The following is a 12,996-nucleotide window of genomic DNA, read 5'->3' as shown; positions in this document are numbered from 1 at the left end:
GGTATTATCCAAAGTAGTAGTGTGATTTCACACTCCTGACAGCAGTGGGGAGGGTTTCCCTTGCTCCACATCCTCACTACCTTTCGATAGTGTTGGTTTTCAAAAAATTTTTGAAATGAAGCCTAAAATAGATGTAAGAATGTTCTTTATGTTACCCTGCAGCATAGTTGTTAGCTACATGTTTTTGGGAGATCCCCTTTTCAGGTTGAGAAAGATCCTTATTCTTACTTTGCTGAGAGCAGAAATTATTGACTGATGGTTGAATTTTGTCAGATGACTTCTCTATATTAATATAATTTTCTTTTTTTAGTCTAGTGAATTACATGACTTTTATTTTTGTTTTTTTTAAGAAAAAAAAATTGTTAAACCAACCTCTATCCCTGGGATAAATTCCACTTGGTCCTTTTTAGTATGTGGATTGATTTGCAAATATTTTGTTAAGGATTTTTCATCTATGTTCTTGAAGGGTATGGTCTGTAGTTTTCACTTTCTGTTACATCTTTGTCAAGTCTTGGCCAGCCTTGTGAAATGAATTGGGAGTTGTTTCTTTCTTTTTATTTTCTGGAAGAGTCTATGTAGAATTGATAATACCATGTTTAGTAGAACTCCCAGTGAAGCTGTCTGGAATTGGAGCTTCCTTTGTGGGAAGGGCTTTAATTATGAAGTCAGTTTCTACACTAGACATCAGGCTATCGGGTTACCTGATTTTCCTGAGTGAGCTTTTTCTCATACTCTTTTAAGAGATTTGTCCTTGTCAGTTTAATTTGTTGAGTTTATTGGCATTATGGTGTTCATATTATTTTCTCATCTGTAGGAACCATAGTGGTATCTCTGTTTATTCTTTGGCTGCTCTGGGTTTTCGTTGCTTTGCACAGGTTTTCTCTAGCTGTGGCGAGTGGGGGCTTCTTCGTCACGGGGCGCTGATTTCTCACTGTGGTGGCTTCCCTTGCTGCAGAGCACGGGCTCCAGGTGCAAGGGCTTCAGCAGCTGCAGGTTGCGGGCTTAGCTGCACCCTGGCGTGTGGAATCTTCCTGGACCAGGGATTGGACTGCTGTCCTTGCATTGGCAGGTGGATTCTTATCCGATTGCCACCAGAAAAAGTCCTCCCCTCTCTTTTTGGCATTGGTGATTTATATCAGCTTTTTTTTGACCAGTGGTCACATGATATTGATTTCCTTCTTTTTATCTTTGACCTCTCTGTGATTTTGTATTTGAAGTGAAATTTTTATAGACAGCATACAATTGTTGCTGTTGTTCAGTCTCTTAAGTTGTATTTCACTCTTTGTGACCTCATGGACTGTAACATGCCAGGCTCCTCTGTCCGCCACTGTTTCTTGGAGTTTGCTCAAATTCTTGCTGGTGCAAATTCTTGCTGGTGATGCTATCTAACCATCTCATCCTCTGCCAGCCCCTTCCCCTTTTGCCTCAGTCTTTCCTAGCATCAGGGTCTTTTCCAGTGCGTCTGCCCTTTGTATCACTTGGCCAAAGTATTGGAGCTTCAGCAACAGTCCTTCCATATTCAGGGTTGATTTCCTTTAGGAAATGGTTTCCTTTAGGACTGGTTTGATCTCCTTGCTGTCCAAGGGACTCTCAATAGTCTTCTCCAATACCACAATTTGAAAGCAGTTCTTTGGTGCTCAGCCTTTTTTATGGTCCAACTCTCACATCCGTACATGACTGCTGGAAAAACCATAGCTTTCACTAAATGGACCTTTGCTGGCAAGATGATGCCTGCTTTTTAATATGTTGTCTAGGTTTGTGGTAGATTTTCTTCCAGGGAGCAGGCGTCTTTTTAATTTCATGGCTGTGGTCATCGTCTGCAGGGATTTTGGAACCAAAGAAAGTAAAATCTGTCACTGCTTCCACTTTTTCACCTTCTAGTTGCCATGAAGCGATGGGACTGGATATCATGATCTTAGTTTTTTGAATGTTTAGTGTTAAGCCAGCTTTTTCACCCTCCTTTTTCACCCTCATCAAAAGGCTCTTTAGTTCTTCTTCACTTTCTGCCACTAGAGTGGTATCATCTACATATCTGAGGTTGATGAATCCCAGCAGTCTTGATTCCAGTTTGTGAATTCATCTAGGCCGGCATTTTGGATGGTGTACTCTGCAAAGAAGTTAAATAAGCAGGGTGACAGTATGCAGCCTTGGACTCCTTTCCTGATTTTGAACCAGTCAGTCAACATATAATTGGATTGTGGTTTTTAACTCAGTCTGACATTCTATACTTCTTATTTGAGTGTTTAGACCAGAGGTAGGCAAACTGGGCCAAATCTGGCTTGCTGTCCATTTTGTAAATAAACTTCTTGAAATATAGCTTTGCTTGTCTGTGTTTACATACTGTCTGTGGCTGCTTTTGTGCACAGTGGTAAGCTTGAGGAGTTGTTTCAGACAGACTGCATGCTGGCGAAGCCTTACATATTCACTGTCTGACTTCTTACCAACACTTGGAGTGCCCACATCATCCCACCCCAGACACGCTTCTCCATGGGGCTCACACTGGGAAGACAGTGTTTGCTCATGTGGGTTTTCTCTTTCAGAAATTATTTGTGGGAAATCTGATCTGTTTATTTCTTATAAGATGGTATTTTTAAAACTACATATATATATATATATTTATGTATGTTTTTGAATTTATGGAAGACTAAAGACATGGAAAGAATCCAGCACCCCAGCAAGTGTGGCCAGGAAGGAAATCAGCTCTGTAATAGGACAGTTTAATGAAGCGCAAACAAGAAGTGTGGGAAAGGAAGAAAAAAATGTATTGAATTTAAGACTCTGTGAAACTCAGAAGATACGTTTACTAAGTATAAACTCTGTAAGGACTTGACATAAATTGAAAGGCAGCTGCTGAAGTACAGAAGCTGTAGTATTAACTTGGATTATTTCAGCATTTTCCCCAGGTCTCCAGCTTGATGGGAACTCTGTCAGCGTTTGCCATGGGGTATATTTTCATTTCAGTTTTCCCATGTAGATTTCCCTTTCTTTCTTTCTTTATCTCCTTCCCTCCCTTTCTACGCACTGTGCAGCATAGGGTGTCTCATTTCCCTGACCAGGGATTGAACCTGTGCTCCCTGCGGTGGGAGTGCTGGGACTTGCGACCACTGGTCCACCAGGGAAGCCCCTTGCATGTCGATTTCTTCAGGGCCAAAGAATCCCACTGGGTTCCTTCTTCTTTATCTTATGAAATTACATAATAATCTCTGTTTTTCTCCCTTTCTAAAAGGACCTTAAAGGCTTTGACCCAGGAGAGAAGTACTTTTATAACACATCATGGGGAGATATTTCTCTGTGGGAACCTTCTGGAAAGAAAGTGGTATGTATTTTTATTTCCAATTTTCATGTTTCCTCAGAACGTGGGGTAAGTGTTGGTTTAGTTCTGAGGAACATCATGTGTTTCTGGGTTGCAGATGAATGAAAGGGATGAGGAGGGGTATAATGTAAACATTTAGGGAAGTAGAAAAAGTTAAATGTTTTATAATACAGGATTGTTGATGCTGTGAGAGTTCTCTGCATATAAAGTTGATGAAGTGATACAGTGAAATTATTATATTATTATTATGTGCCTCTGATATAAGAAGGGCTTTTGAGTTATGTAACTATTCTGAGTAAAAAGAAATGACTTCAAGTATGAGCATACATTCTGGTTTCAAAAATTAAAAATATGGAGTTTGAATCGGGGAACACAATTTATAATAAATTTGAAACCTCAATGTTAAGCAGATTCCCACTAAACTATGTGACATACTGCTGAGTTCTCCGTTGTAAAGTGTTTCCTCTGGAAAACCTTCCTGCCGCCCAGCCGCTGGGTTAGCACCTCTTCGGCTCCAGGCAGCTTGCCCCAAGGGGACCAGCCTCTGCTCATTGCCTCCCCCTCCCATTTGTCCAAATAGCGTAGCCCTTGAGAATTCTGGCTTAAAAAAGCTTTCTGTAACTCGTCAGTCGTTTTTCTGTCAGAATTTTATTTGTAAACATTTCTGTTGTCACCTTGTCCTCTTGAGTCCTGCTTTCTGCCTGTTCTGTGTCTCTTCCCTTCCTTGACCCGACATTCCCCTCTGTACCAACAGACACAAGATTCCTTGAAACCGCTCTGATTTGGCTATTCTGCTCAGAACAGCTCATGGCTTTTCAAATATGCCTTATTTTGAATACCTTGGCTTCGTGAATATTTTCTTAGGCCTGTCTGATTTTTCTCATCTGAATTCCTAAAAGATTGTATGTAATATGCAGTATAATGTATAATTATATGCTCTTCATCAAGAAACATTTTTTGAATTCCTGCTACAACTTTCTGAGTGCTTGATGCAAAAGGTGAAAGTTAAGGTTCTTTTCCTTAGGGAGTTTATGTTTTTTTGTGTGTGAATGGGCACAAAAAGTTAAATAACAATGTGAAATAGTGGAAATTGAATATGTTAAATAGGTACCATATTCAGAAAAAATAAACCACTGTTACCTGGCATGGTAGAGGCTGTGTTACGTGCTAGTTTTAGTACCTTGCTCTGTATTTGTAGAGAACCTTCTTTAATTTGTGTCTGGGAAATAGGATTTTTGAACAAAGACAGTTTTTCGGCCACTGCAGCAGGAAAGTGCTACTCGGCTGGATTATGTGGCTCATGCTGCAGAGAAATGAGATGTGCTGGATATCTGGGTTTGGGATGGAGATGCTTGTGTTATGTTGGAAATGAAGCCCAGCTGTTATGGGACCTGAAGATGTGGCCTTAGGCAGAAGGGAGACAGGGATGATCTCGGAGACAAGGCATCCTGCAGTGCCCGTGATGCCTGACTCCACTTCTTTCTGCTTCTCTCCTTAGTTATTTTTCTGTTACAGTGAACCAAGGTCTCACCCTCCAGTTACTTCTGATTGATCACTTTCCTAGAACTTTGACTTACAGGTTTTTCTCTAAACATTTGCTTTCACGTCTCTTGGGTAATTGCCAGGTGTGAGATTGCTGGGTTGTACAATATATGGTCCATCTCTGTAACAAACTGTCGGACTGTTTTCCAAAGTGGCTGTACCATGTTGCTTTCCCACCAGTGGTGTGTGTCCCGGCTGCTCTGCGTCCTCACTGGACTCAATCAGGGTATTTGTGCTTTTGGATTTAACTGCTTATTTTCCATTTTAATAGGCTTGTAGTGGTGTCTTCTCTGGTTTTAATTTGCATCTCCCTAGTGACTGACAGTGTTGAGCATCTTTACGTGTGTTTCCGTGGCATCTGGATACCCTCTTTAGTTTAAAGTATTCTACTCTTAAATGTTTTGCCAGTTTTCTAAAAATTGGGTCATATGTTTCCTTACTGAGACTTGAACATGTCCACAGTGTGTTTTATGGACACAAGTCCTTTATTAGGTACGTGGTTTGTAAATATTATCTTCTAGCTTGTGGTTTGTCTTTTTGTCTTTTAAAGTATCTTTCAAAGAGAAGATTTCTTACTTTGATAAAATCCTGTTTATAATTTTTTTCTACTGTTGTTCAGTCACTCAATCATGTCTGACTCTTTGCAACCCCATGGACTGCAGCACACCAGGATTCCCTATCCTTCCACTATCTCCCAAAGTTTGCTCAAACTCATGTCCATTGAGTTGATGATGCCATCCAACAATCTCATCCTCTGTCATCCCCTTCTCCTCCTGCCCTCAATCTTTCCGAGCATCGGGGTCTTTTCCAGTGAGTCGGCTCTTTGCATCAGGTGGCCAAAGTTTTGGAGCTTCAGCTTCAGTATCGATCCTTCTAGTGAATATTCAGGGTTGATTTCCTTTAGGATTGACTGGTTTGATTTCCTTGCAGTCCAGGGGACTCTGAACAGTCTTCTCCTGCATTACAGTTGAAAGCATCAATTCTTTGATGCTCAGCCTTCTTTATGGTCCAACTCTCACAGCCATCCGTGGCTACTGGAAAAACCATAGCTTTAACTAGACGGACCTTTGTTGGCAAAGTTATGTCTCTGCTTTTTAATATGATGTCTAGGTTTGTTGTAGATTTTCTTCCAAGGAGCAAGTGTTTTTAATTTCATGGCTGCAGTCACCGTCAGCAGTGATTTTGGAGCCCAAGAAAATAAAAGTCTGTCACTGTTCCCTTTTTTCCCCACATCTATTTGCCATGAAGTGATGGGACCAGATGCCATAATCTTCGTTTTTTGAATGTTAAGTTTTAAGGCAGCTTTTACACTCCTCTTTGACCTTCATCAAGAGGCTGTTTAGTTCCTGTTTGCTTTCTGCCATTAGGGTGTGTCACCTGCATATCTGAGGTTATTGATGTTTCTCCTGGCAACCTTGATTACAGCTTGTGCTTCATCGAGTCTGGTATTTTGCATGATGTACTACTCTGCATCGAAGTTAAAGAAGGAGGGTGACAATATACAGTCTTGATGTACTCCTTTCCCAATTTTGAACCAGTCTGTTGTTTTGTGTCCAGTTCTAACTGTTGCTTTTTGATCAGCATACAGATTTCTCAGGAGGCATGTATTTTCTATTATGGATTGTATTTATGGTGTCTTATTTAAGAAATCTTTCCTTGATCCAAAGATCTGTTCAGTACTAACAGATAGTAACAAGTTGTTAGTTCTATTGACTCTTTAACTGGGTGTAATTTTCATTAAGTATCTGGTTTTTCAATACAGTATTTTTGGAGTATAAGATGCTCCATTTTAAATGAACCACAAATGAAACTAAAGTACAGCATAAGGTGCTTCCAGATTTCAGAGATATTAAAATAGAAAAAAGTGTGTCCAAATTGGTGAAACATATTTTTTAAAATGTGATGTGTGGTTGGCTGTCCCCTAGGTTTTTTATAGATTCTCCTGGAAATGCCAGAACCTGGGATTTCTTAATTGCTGAAAAGGCAGTAGTGACATGTTGTTGAATGTGTTTGGGTGCTTTCTCTGATCAGTGACCCAAGAGGAAGACTGTGTGACTAGCAGAGAGAGTGACAAAACCCACAGGAGGGGAATTTGTATGTGTATGTGTGTGTGTGTGAGTGGTCTCCGAGCACTGGGAAGGACGGGGGTGGCCAGCGGCCACTGCATCAGCGGGAAACAGCTGCAGGGCGGGAGGACCTCTGCCCTCTTGTCTAACCTGTCCACACCCTGGCCTTCCTGCTTTGTGAAACTAGGCCCAGTGTTTTCTGGTGCTCCAGCTCTGGGATCTGGTGCCTGCCATGCTACTCTCACGTCAGACCAGCAAGGCTTCCTGGATGTTAGAACACATTGTGCTCCTCAGTTGGCCAGCTGTTGTACAAATGTCTGTTCTTATGCCCCAGGCTTGTTGAATTCCCCATATTTGCCTTACAGAGAGATACCATGTTGTCAGAGTGGCAGTCTGTGGCTTGAACTTACCTCAGGCTTATTCACAGTGAGTGAGCCACAGCCCCTCTGTCTTCAGTGGTTATCACTGTGCATTTGTCTTCTGGAATCTGGGAAATGAAAGGGGTGATCGGTTTAACAATTATCAAGTTTGGTTAAGTTATAACATTCCAGAAGTTTTAGAATTTGGAGTAAAAACAACTTGGAACTAAGAAAAGTGGAATAAAAAAGGGAGAAAGTAATTTTTTCTTGCTGAGAATTGAGTTCAATTGATGCAGTTGATTCAGAGTATAGGATTAAATAATGAGATTTGTGATTTTAATGGCTGGCTTTGGAAATGGGTTTCAGGTAGCTATGTTTTTGGGGCCAAACGCAGTTTGTATGTATGGCCTAAATGCTGAGAATAGTTGTTACATTTTTAAAGTGTTTTAGGAAGAAAATGAAAAGGGTTTTGTGATGTGTGTTGTCTGTAGCTGCTTTTCCTTACAACACAGCCCTAGATCCAGCAAGTTAGAAGAAAAAATATCGTTTACTTGTTAACTGTAGATTGTGTAGCATCTGATTTTTATTAAACTATGTAGTTTTATTAAACTGTGCTTGACTTTTTTTTTTAACAGAGATATCGAACAAAACCATACTGTTGTAGCCTCTGTAAATACTCCACAAAAGTGCTTACTTCATTCAAAAATCATTTACATCGCTACCATGAAGATGAAATTGACCAGGAGCTGGTGATCCCTTGCCCAAACTGCGTGTTTTCCTCTCAACCCAGAGTTGTGGGAAGGCACTTCAGAATGTTTCATGCACCTGCTCGGAAAGTCCAGAATTACACAGTGAATATTTTAGGTGAAACAAAATCATCTAGGAGTGATGTGATAAGTTTTACATGTTTAAAATGTAACTTTTCAAACACTCTGTACTACAGCATGAAGAAGCATGTGCTGGTAGCACATTTTCACTACTTAATTAACTCCTACTTTGGCCTGAGGACTGAGGAGATGGGTGAGCATCCAGGAGCTGACGACACTCTCTGTGCAGAGAAGTTGCCCCTGTCTGACAGGTATTACTGTAAAAAGTGCAACGCCAATGCCAGCAGCCAGGACGCTTTAATGTATCATATTTTGACATCCGATATACACCGGGATTTGGAAAACAAGCTTAGGTCTGTGATCTCAGAACATATTAAGAAGACTGGCCTTTTGAAGCAGATGCATATTGCTCCCAAACCAGCTGCACACGTGGCCATACCGCCGAATAGCAGTGCTCCAGGCATCCCAGCCTCCTCTCCGTGCTTCCACCTTGCCTTGCCGCAGAATGGCCAGAGCCAGACCGTGGTGCAGCCGGTTCAGGGTGCAGCCCCTCCGGCGACTGTGGGTGCGGGGGCTGTGGGCAGTGTCACCCACTCTCCGCCCGCAGTAGCCCAGCCTCACATGACTCTGGTCTCTAGTCCTCTGCCAGTGGGCCAGAGCAGCCTCACTCTGCCACCCTCAACGCCTCAGCCTGTCTTTCTGTCTCACGGAGTGCCACTTAATCAGGCAGCAAACCCTCCTGTGTTGCCTTTGAGTCAGCCGGTTGGACCTGTAAATAAGTCTGTTGGAACCAGTATCCTCCCCATAAACCAGACCATCCGCCCGGGGGTTTTGCCTCTCAACCAGCCTGTGGGGCCCATAAGCAGGCCAGTTGGACCTGGAGTTCTCTCGGTGAATAGACCTGTTGGGTCTGGGGTCCTCCCTGTCAACCCATCTGTCACCCCTGGAGTGCTTCAGGCAGTCTCACCAGGGGTGATTTCTGTGAGTCGGACAGTCCCGTCAGGGGTCCTTCCTGCAGGACAGGTGACCCCTGCTGGGGTCATCCCTTCAGGACAGACAGCGACTTCTGGGGTTCTCCCTGCTGGCCAGGTGGTTCAGTCAGGGGTGCTCCCCATTGGGCAGACGGCCCCCTCAGGAGCACTGCCCACAGGGCTGACGGTCCCGCTGCGGGTGCTCCCGCCTGGCCAGGTAGTCCCACCTGGGCTCCTTCCCCCCAACCAGACAGTCTCATCAGCCGTTCTTCCTGTGAACCAGGGCATTAACTCTGGTGTTCTTCAGCTCAGTCAGCCGGTCATGTCAGGAGTTCTTCCTGTGGGCCAGCCAGTGAGGCCTGGGGTCCTGCAGCTTAATCAGTCTGTGAATACCAACATTCTGCCTGCAAATCAGACCATTAGACCCGGTGCTTCGCCAAACACCACTTTCCTGACGTCGGGCTCTATTCTCCGACAACTCATACCCACAGGGAAACAAGTGAATGGCATTCCCACGTACACACTTGCCCCGGTGTCTGTCACTCTGCCCGTGCCCCCTGGAAGCGTCGCCACCGTTGCCCCTCCCCAGATGCCCATCCAGCTCCTGCAGTCGGGCCCAGCTGCCCAGATGGCCAGTTCCATGGCCGGCATGCCCTCCCCTCCCGTGGTGGTAAATGCCACTCAGAATATGTTTGTTCAGGCCTCTTCGTCTGTGGCAGAGGCGAATCAGGTGCTCAAACAGGCCAAGCAATGGAAAACCTGTCCCGTTTGCAATGAGCTCTTTCCTTCCAACGTGTACCAGGTCCATATGGAAGTGGCGCATAAGCACAGTGAATCCAAAGCTGCTGACAAACTGGAGCCAGAGAAACTGGCAGCATGTGCGCCGTTTTTAAAGTGGATGAGAGAGAAGACAGTGCGGTGTCTGTCTTGTAAGTGCTTAGTTTCGGAGGAGGAGCTTATCCATCACTTACTGATGCACGGGCTGGGGTGCTTGTTCTGCCCGTGCACCTTCCACGATATCAGAGGCCTCTCAGAGCACAGTCGGACCATGCACCTGGGGAAGAAGAAGCTGCCCATGGATTACAGTAACAAAGGTTTTCAACTGGATATCGACGCCAACGGCAACCTGCTGTTTCCCCACCTTGACTTTATTACCATATTGCCCAGGGAGGAGCTGGGCGAGCGGGAGGTCTACCTGGCCATCCTGGCGGGGATACACTCCAAGTCGCTGGTGCCCGTGTACATCAAGGTGAGGCCCCAGGCTGAGGGTGCGTCTGGGAGGCCCGGCAAGCAGGTGTTGACCTGCCCCTTTTGCTTTGGCACCTTTGTGACAACGGAGGCATACGAGCTGCATCTGAAGGAGAGGCACCACATCACGCCCACAGTCCACACGATTCTGAAGTCTCCGGCTTTCAAGTGCATCCACTGCTGCGGGGTCTACACCGGCAACATGACGCTGGCAGCCATTGCCATCCACCTGCTGCGCTGCCGCAGCGCCCCCAAGGACAGTAGCCCTGACCTGCAGGGCCAGCCCGGCCTCCTGGAGAACAGCGAGCTGCTTTTAGTCAACGGCGAGGTGATCCACGACCCCAGCTTCTCAGTGAAGAGAAAGCTGCCCGATGGCCACTCCGGGGCCGAAGACCAGAGGGATGGCACGGAGCGGCCCCTCATCATAGACGCGGACACAGACCCGGCCCCAGAAAAGGCAGCGAGCGCTGCACCTGTTAAACGGCAGCGGAGTGAGGGCAGGACGGAGGGACCGCCTGTTAGTGACGATGCTCTTCAGATTTTAGCATTAAATCCTAAAAAGTACGAAGACCGTTCTTACGAAGACAAAAAGCAGTTTCTTAGGGATTATTTCCACAAGAGACCATATCCCAGTAAAAAGGAAATAGAATTGTTATCCTCACTCTTATGGGTGTGGAAAATTGACGTGGCTTCATTTTTTGGAAAAAGAAGGTATATTTGCATGAAAGCAATAAAAAATCACAAGCCTTCTGTACTTTTAGGCTTTGACATGTGTGAACTTAAAAATGTTAAACACAGATTGAACTTTGAGCATGAACCACAAAACTTGTAAAAAAAAAAAAAGTTAGGAAATCTAAAGTATTAGATGAATAGCAGTTTTTTCAATTGAGATTTTAAAAAATGTTATTTTCTTCACTGTATGTTGAACTAATCAATTTCAGTGGTCTTTATGCTGCTCTTTAGATTTCTTTCAGGTGCTCAGAAAGACTTCTATATAAAGAAGTGAATAGTTCTTTCAAATTTGTTTCCTGCAGTTTGATTTTGTAACAATTATTTTTTGTTTTTTCCTGTCATGTAAATTAAATCTTTTGATAGTTCATGCACGCCTTGTTTTCCCAGTAGTGTCAGTATCGTATGATAAAAACTGAAATCTATATATGTTTATTTTTCATTTAAGGAAATTTCAGCTTGTTTCAGAACACTTGATTAACTGCAAATTAAAACTGCTCTCCCTCAGCTTCCCAAGTAGCAGCAGACGATACAGTAAATGTTTAGAGAAGTGAGTAGCAGCCTCCGTGACATGTCTGGTTCCTTAAGGATGCACTGCATTAACTTATGCTGATTTCTTCTTGTAAGGTATTTGCTTATTAGATTATAATTTTGATTTATGTTTTTTCAGTTGTTTACGTCCTAACAGTTGTTTTTGATTGTAACTCAGAAAACCAAATGTTTTCATTTGTTAAAAATATACTGAACCTGAAGTCTGGTATTTAAATCAAGAGTTATTTTACAAATAAAGTAATTCTGTAGGTACAAAATACTTCTTACTGTAGACTTTTCCCCTCTTTTTGATATGGTGATGTCTTCTCCATTCAAAGACAAGACAATAAATCTTTAGTGCCTTTAGAACAAACACTGAAAACACACACAAGCTCTCCTCCTAACCTAACTGTTCATAAACCAGCGAACGGGAAAGTCTGTGTTACTCAGGAATAAAATGTTGATCCCTGAGTGTGGCTACTAAGATTTAAACAGGTTTTCAGGGAACAGGTGAAATGTATGGACTGGAGCTAGTCTCCTAGTTGGTGTATTAAATCTGACAGTTTCCTGGAGGTAAATTTATTCATTCTGGGAAAATGGGCTTTCCCATAGCCTGGTGTCCAGGTTACTGGGATGGGCTATTGCTAAGGAATCAAGCGTGTTACTGTCCTTCGGCCAACTAGACCTCGTTTTTTCCACAAAATCTGAAATAACTTAAAGCACCAGAAGCAGTTATGGAGACCAGCCTGTTTGACCTTGAGCCGCAGTGTTGGTGATGCACGGCAGAGGCGCCTGTGCCGCGTGCTTGGAGGATGCGACAGTCTACCACGTGGATTTTTAATAATTCTTGCATGTCATTGCTGTAACGTACATTTTTGAGGCAATCGTGAAACTGATGTGTGTGTGATTGTTGGTGTGCTCTGTTGTAAATTCAAAGAGCTTGTTCAAGTTTTTTTTTTTACTTATTGTTTTCAGAGTGTCTATTTTGAATTAAAACTTGTTATACCACTGCAAGTAGAACTGTTTAATTCTTTTAAATGTTAAAACATCATGATGATTCAGAAACAATTTAAACATGAAAGTAGATACCATATTTGTTGTTGTGAAAATAAGCACACCCCCAAAAGGCTGACGAATTACAGGGTCATGAAGTAGCTGTGGCTGGAGATCCTTGCTTTGTGTGACAGTGGCCGGGAGTTGCCTTTCTCCAGGCTGAGCTCTGTGCCAACTGGCTCAGCTTGCCATGTGTGTGGCTTGGCCAGCGCTCCTTCAGTTGTGAGACTTCGGGGCTCTGTTTGCGTTTGGGGCCTGGTCAGTCTGTCGGGCTGACCGTCCTGTCCATTGCAGGATCAGAGCAGCATTGCCAGCCTCTTTCCTCCCAGCCGTGGCCCCTGCATCCTCTCCAGGCTG

The 12,996-nt window shown here is 43.6% G+C and overlaps 1 protein-coding gene across 4 annotated transcripts in view; it reads left to right on the top strand.

Moving 5' to 3' along the window:
• The window catches only part of ADNP2 (ADNP homeobox 2), a 32,672-nt gene extending 20,072 nt beyond the window's left edge, over positions 1-12,600 (top strand). For 3 of the 4 annotated variants that reach the window (XM_059880763.1, XM_059880762.1, XM_024984189.2), the window contains 2 exons: positions 3,227-3,316; positions 7,916-12,600. In XM_059880763.1, the coding sequence (XP_059736746.1) occupies positions 3,227-3,316; positions 7,916-11,158 (3,333 nt within the window). In that variant the 3' untranslated portion in view covers positions 11,159-12,600. The remainder of the gene's footprint in view (positions 1-3,226; positions 3,317-7,915) is intronic. The other variant, NM_001101840.1, reaches the window with a different exon arrangement.
• The last annotated feature ends 396 nt before the right edge of the window (positions 12,601-12,996 follow it).

This window comes from Bos taurus, chromosome 24 (genome assembly GCF_002263795.3).
Source record: "Bos taurus isolate L1 Dominette 01449 registration number 42190680 breed Hereford chromosome 24, ARS-UCD2.0, whole genome shotgun sequence".
Lineage (NCBI taxonomy): Eukaryota > Metazoa > Chordata > Mammalia > Artiodactyla > Bovidae > Bos > Bos taurus.
The sequence above is the reverse complement of the archived record's forward strand: the minus strand, read 5'-3'. Positions and strand labels throughout refer to the sequence as shown.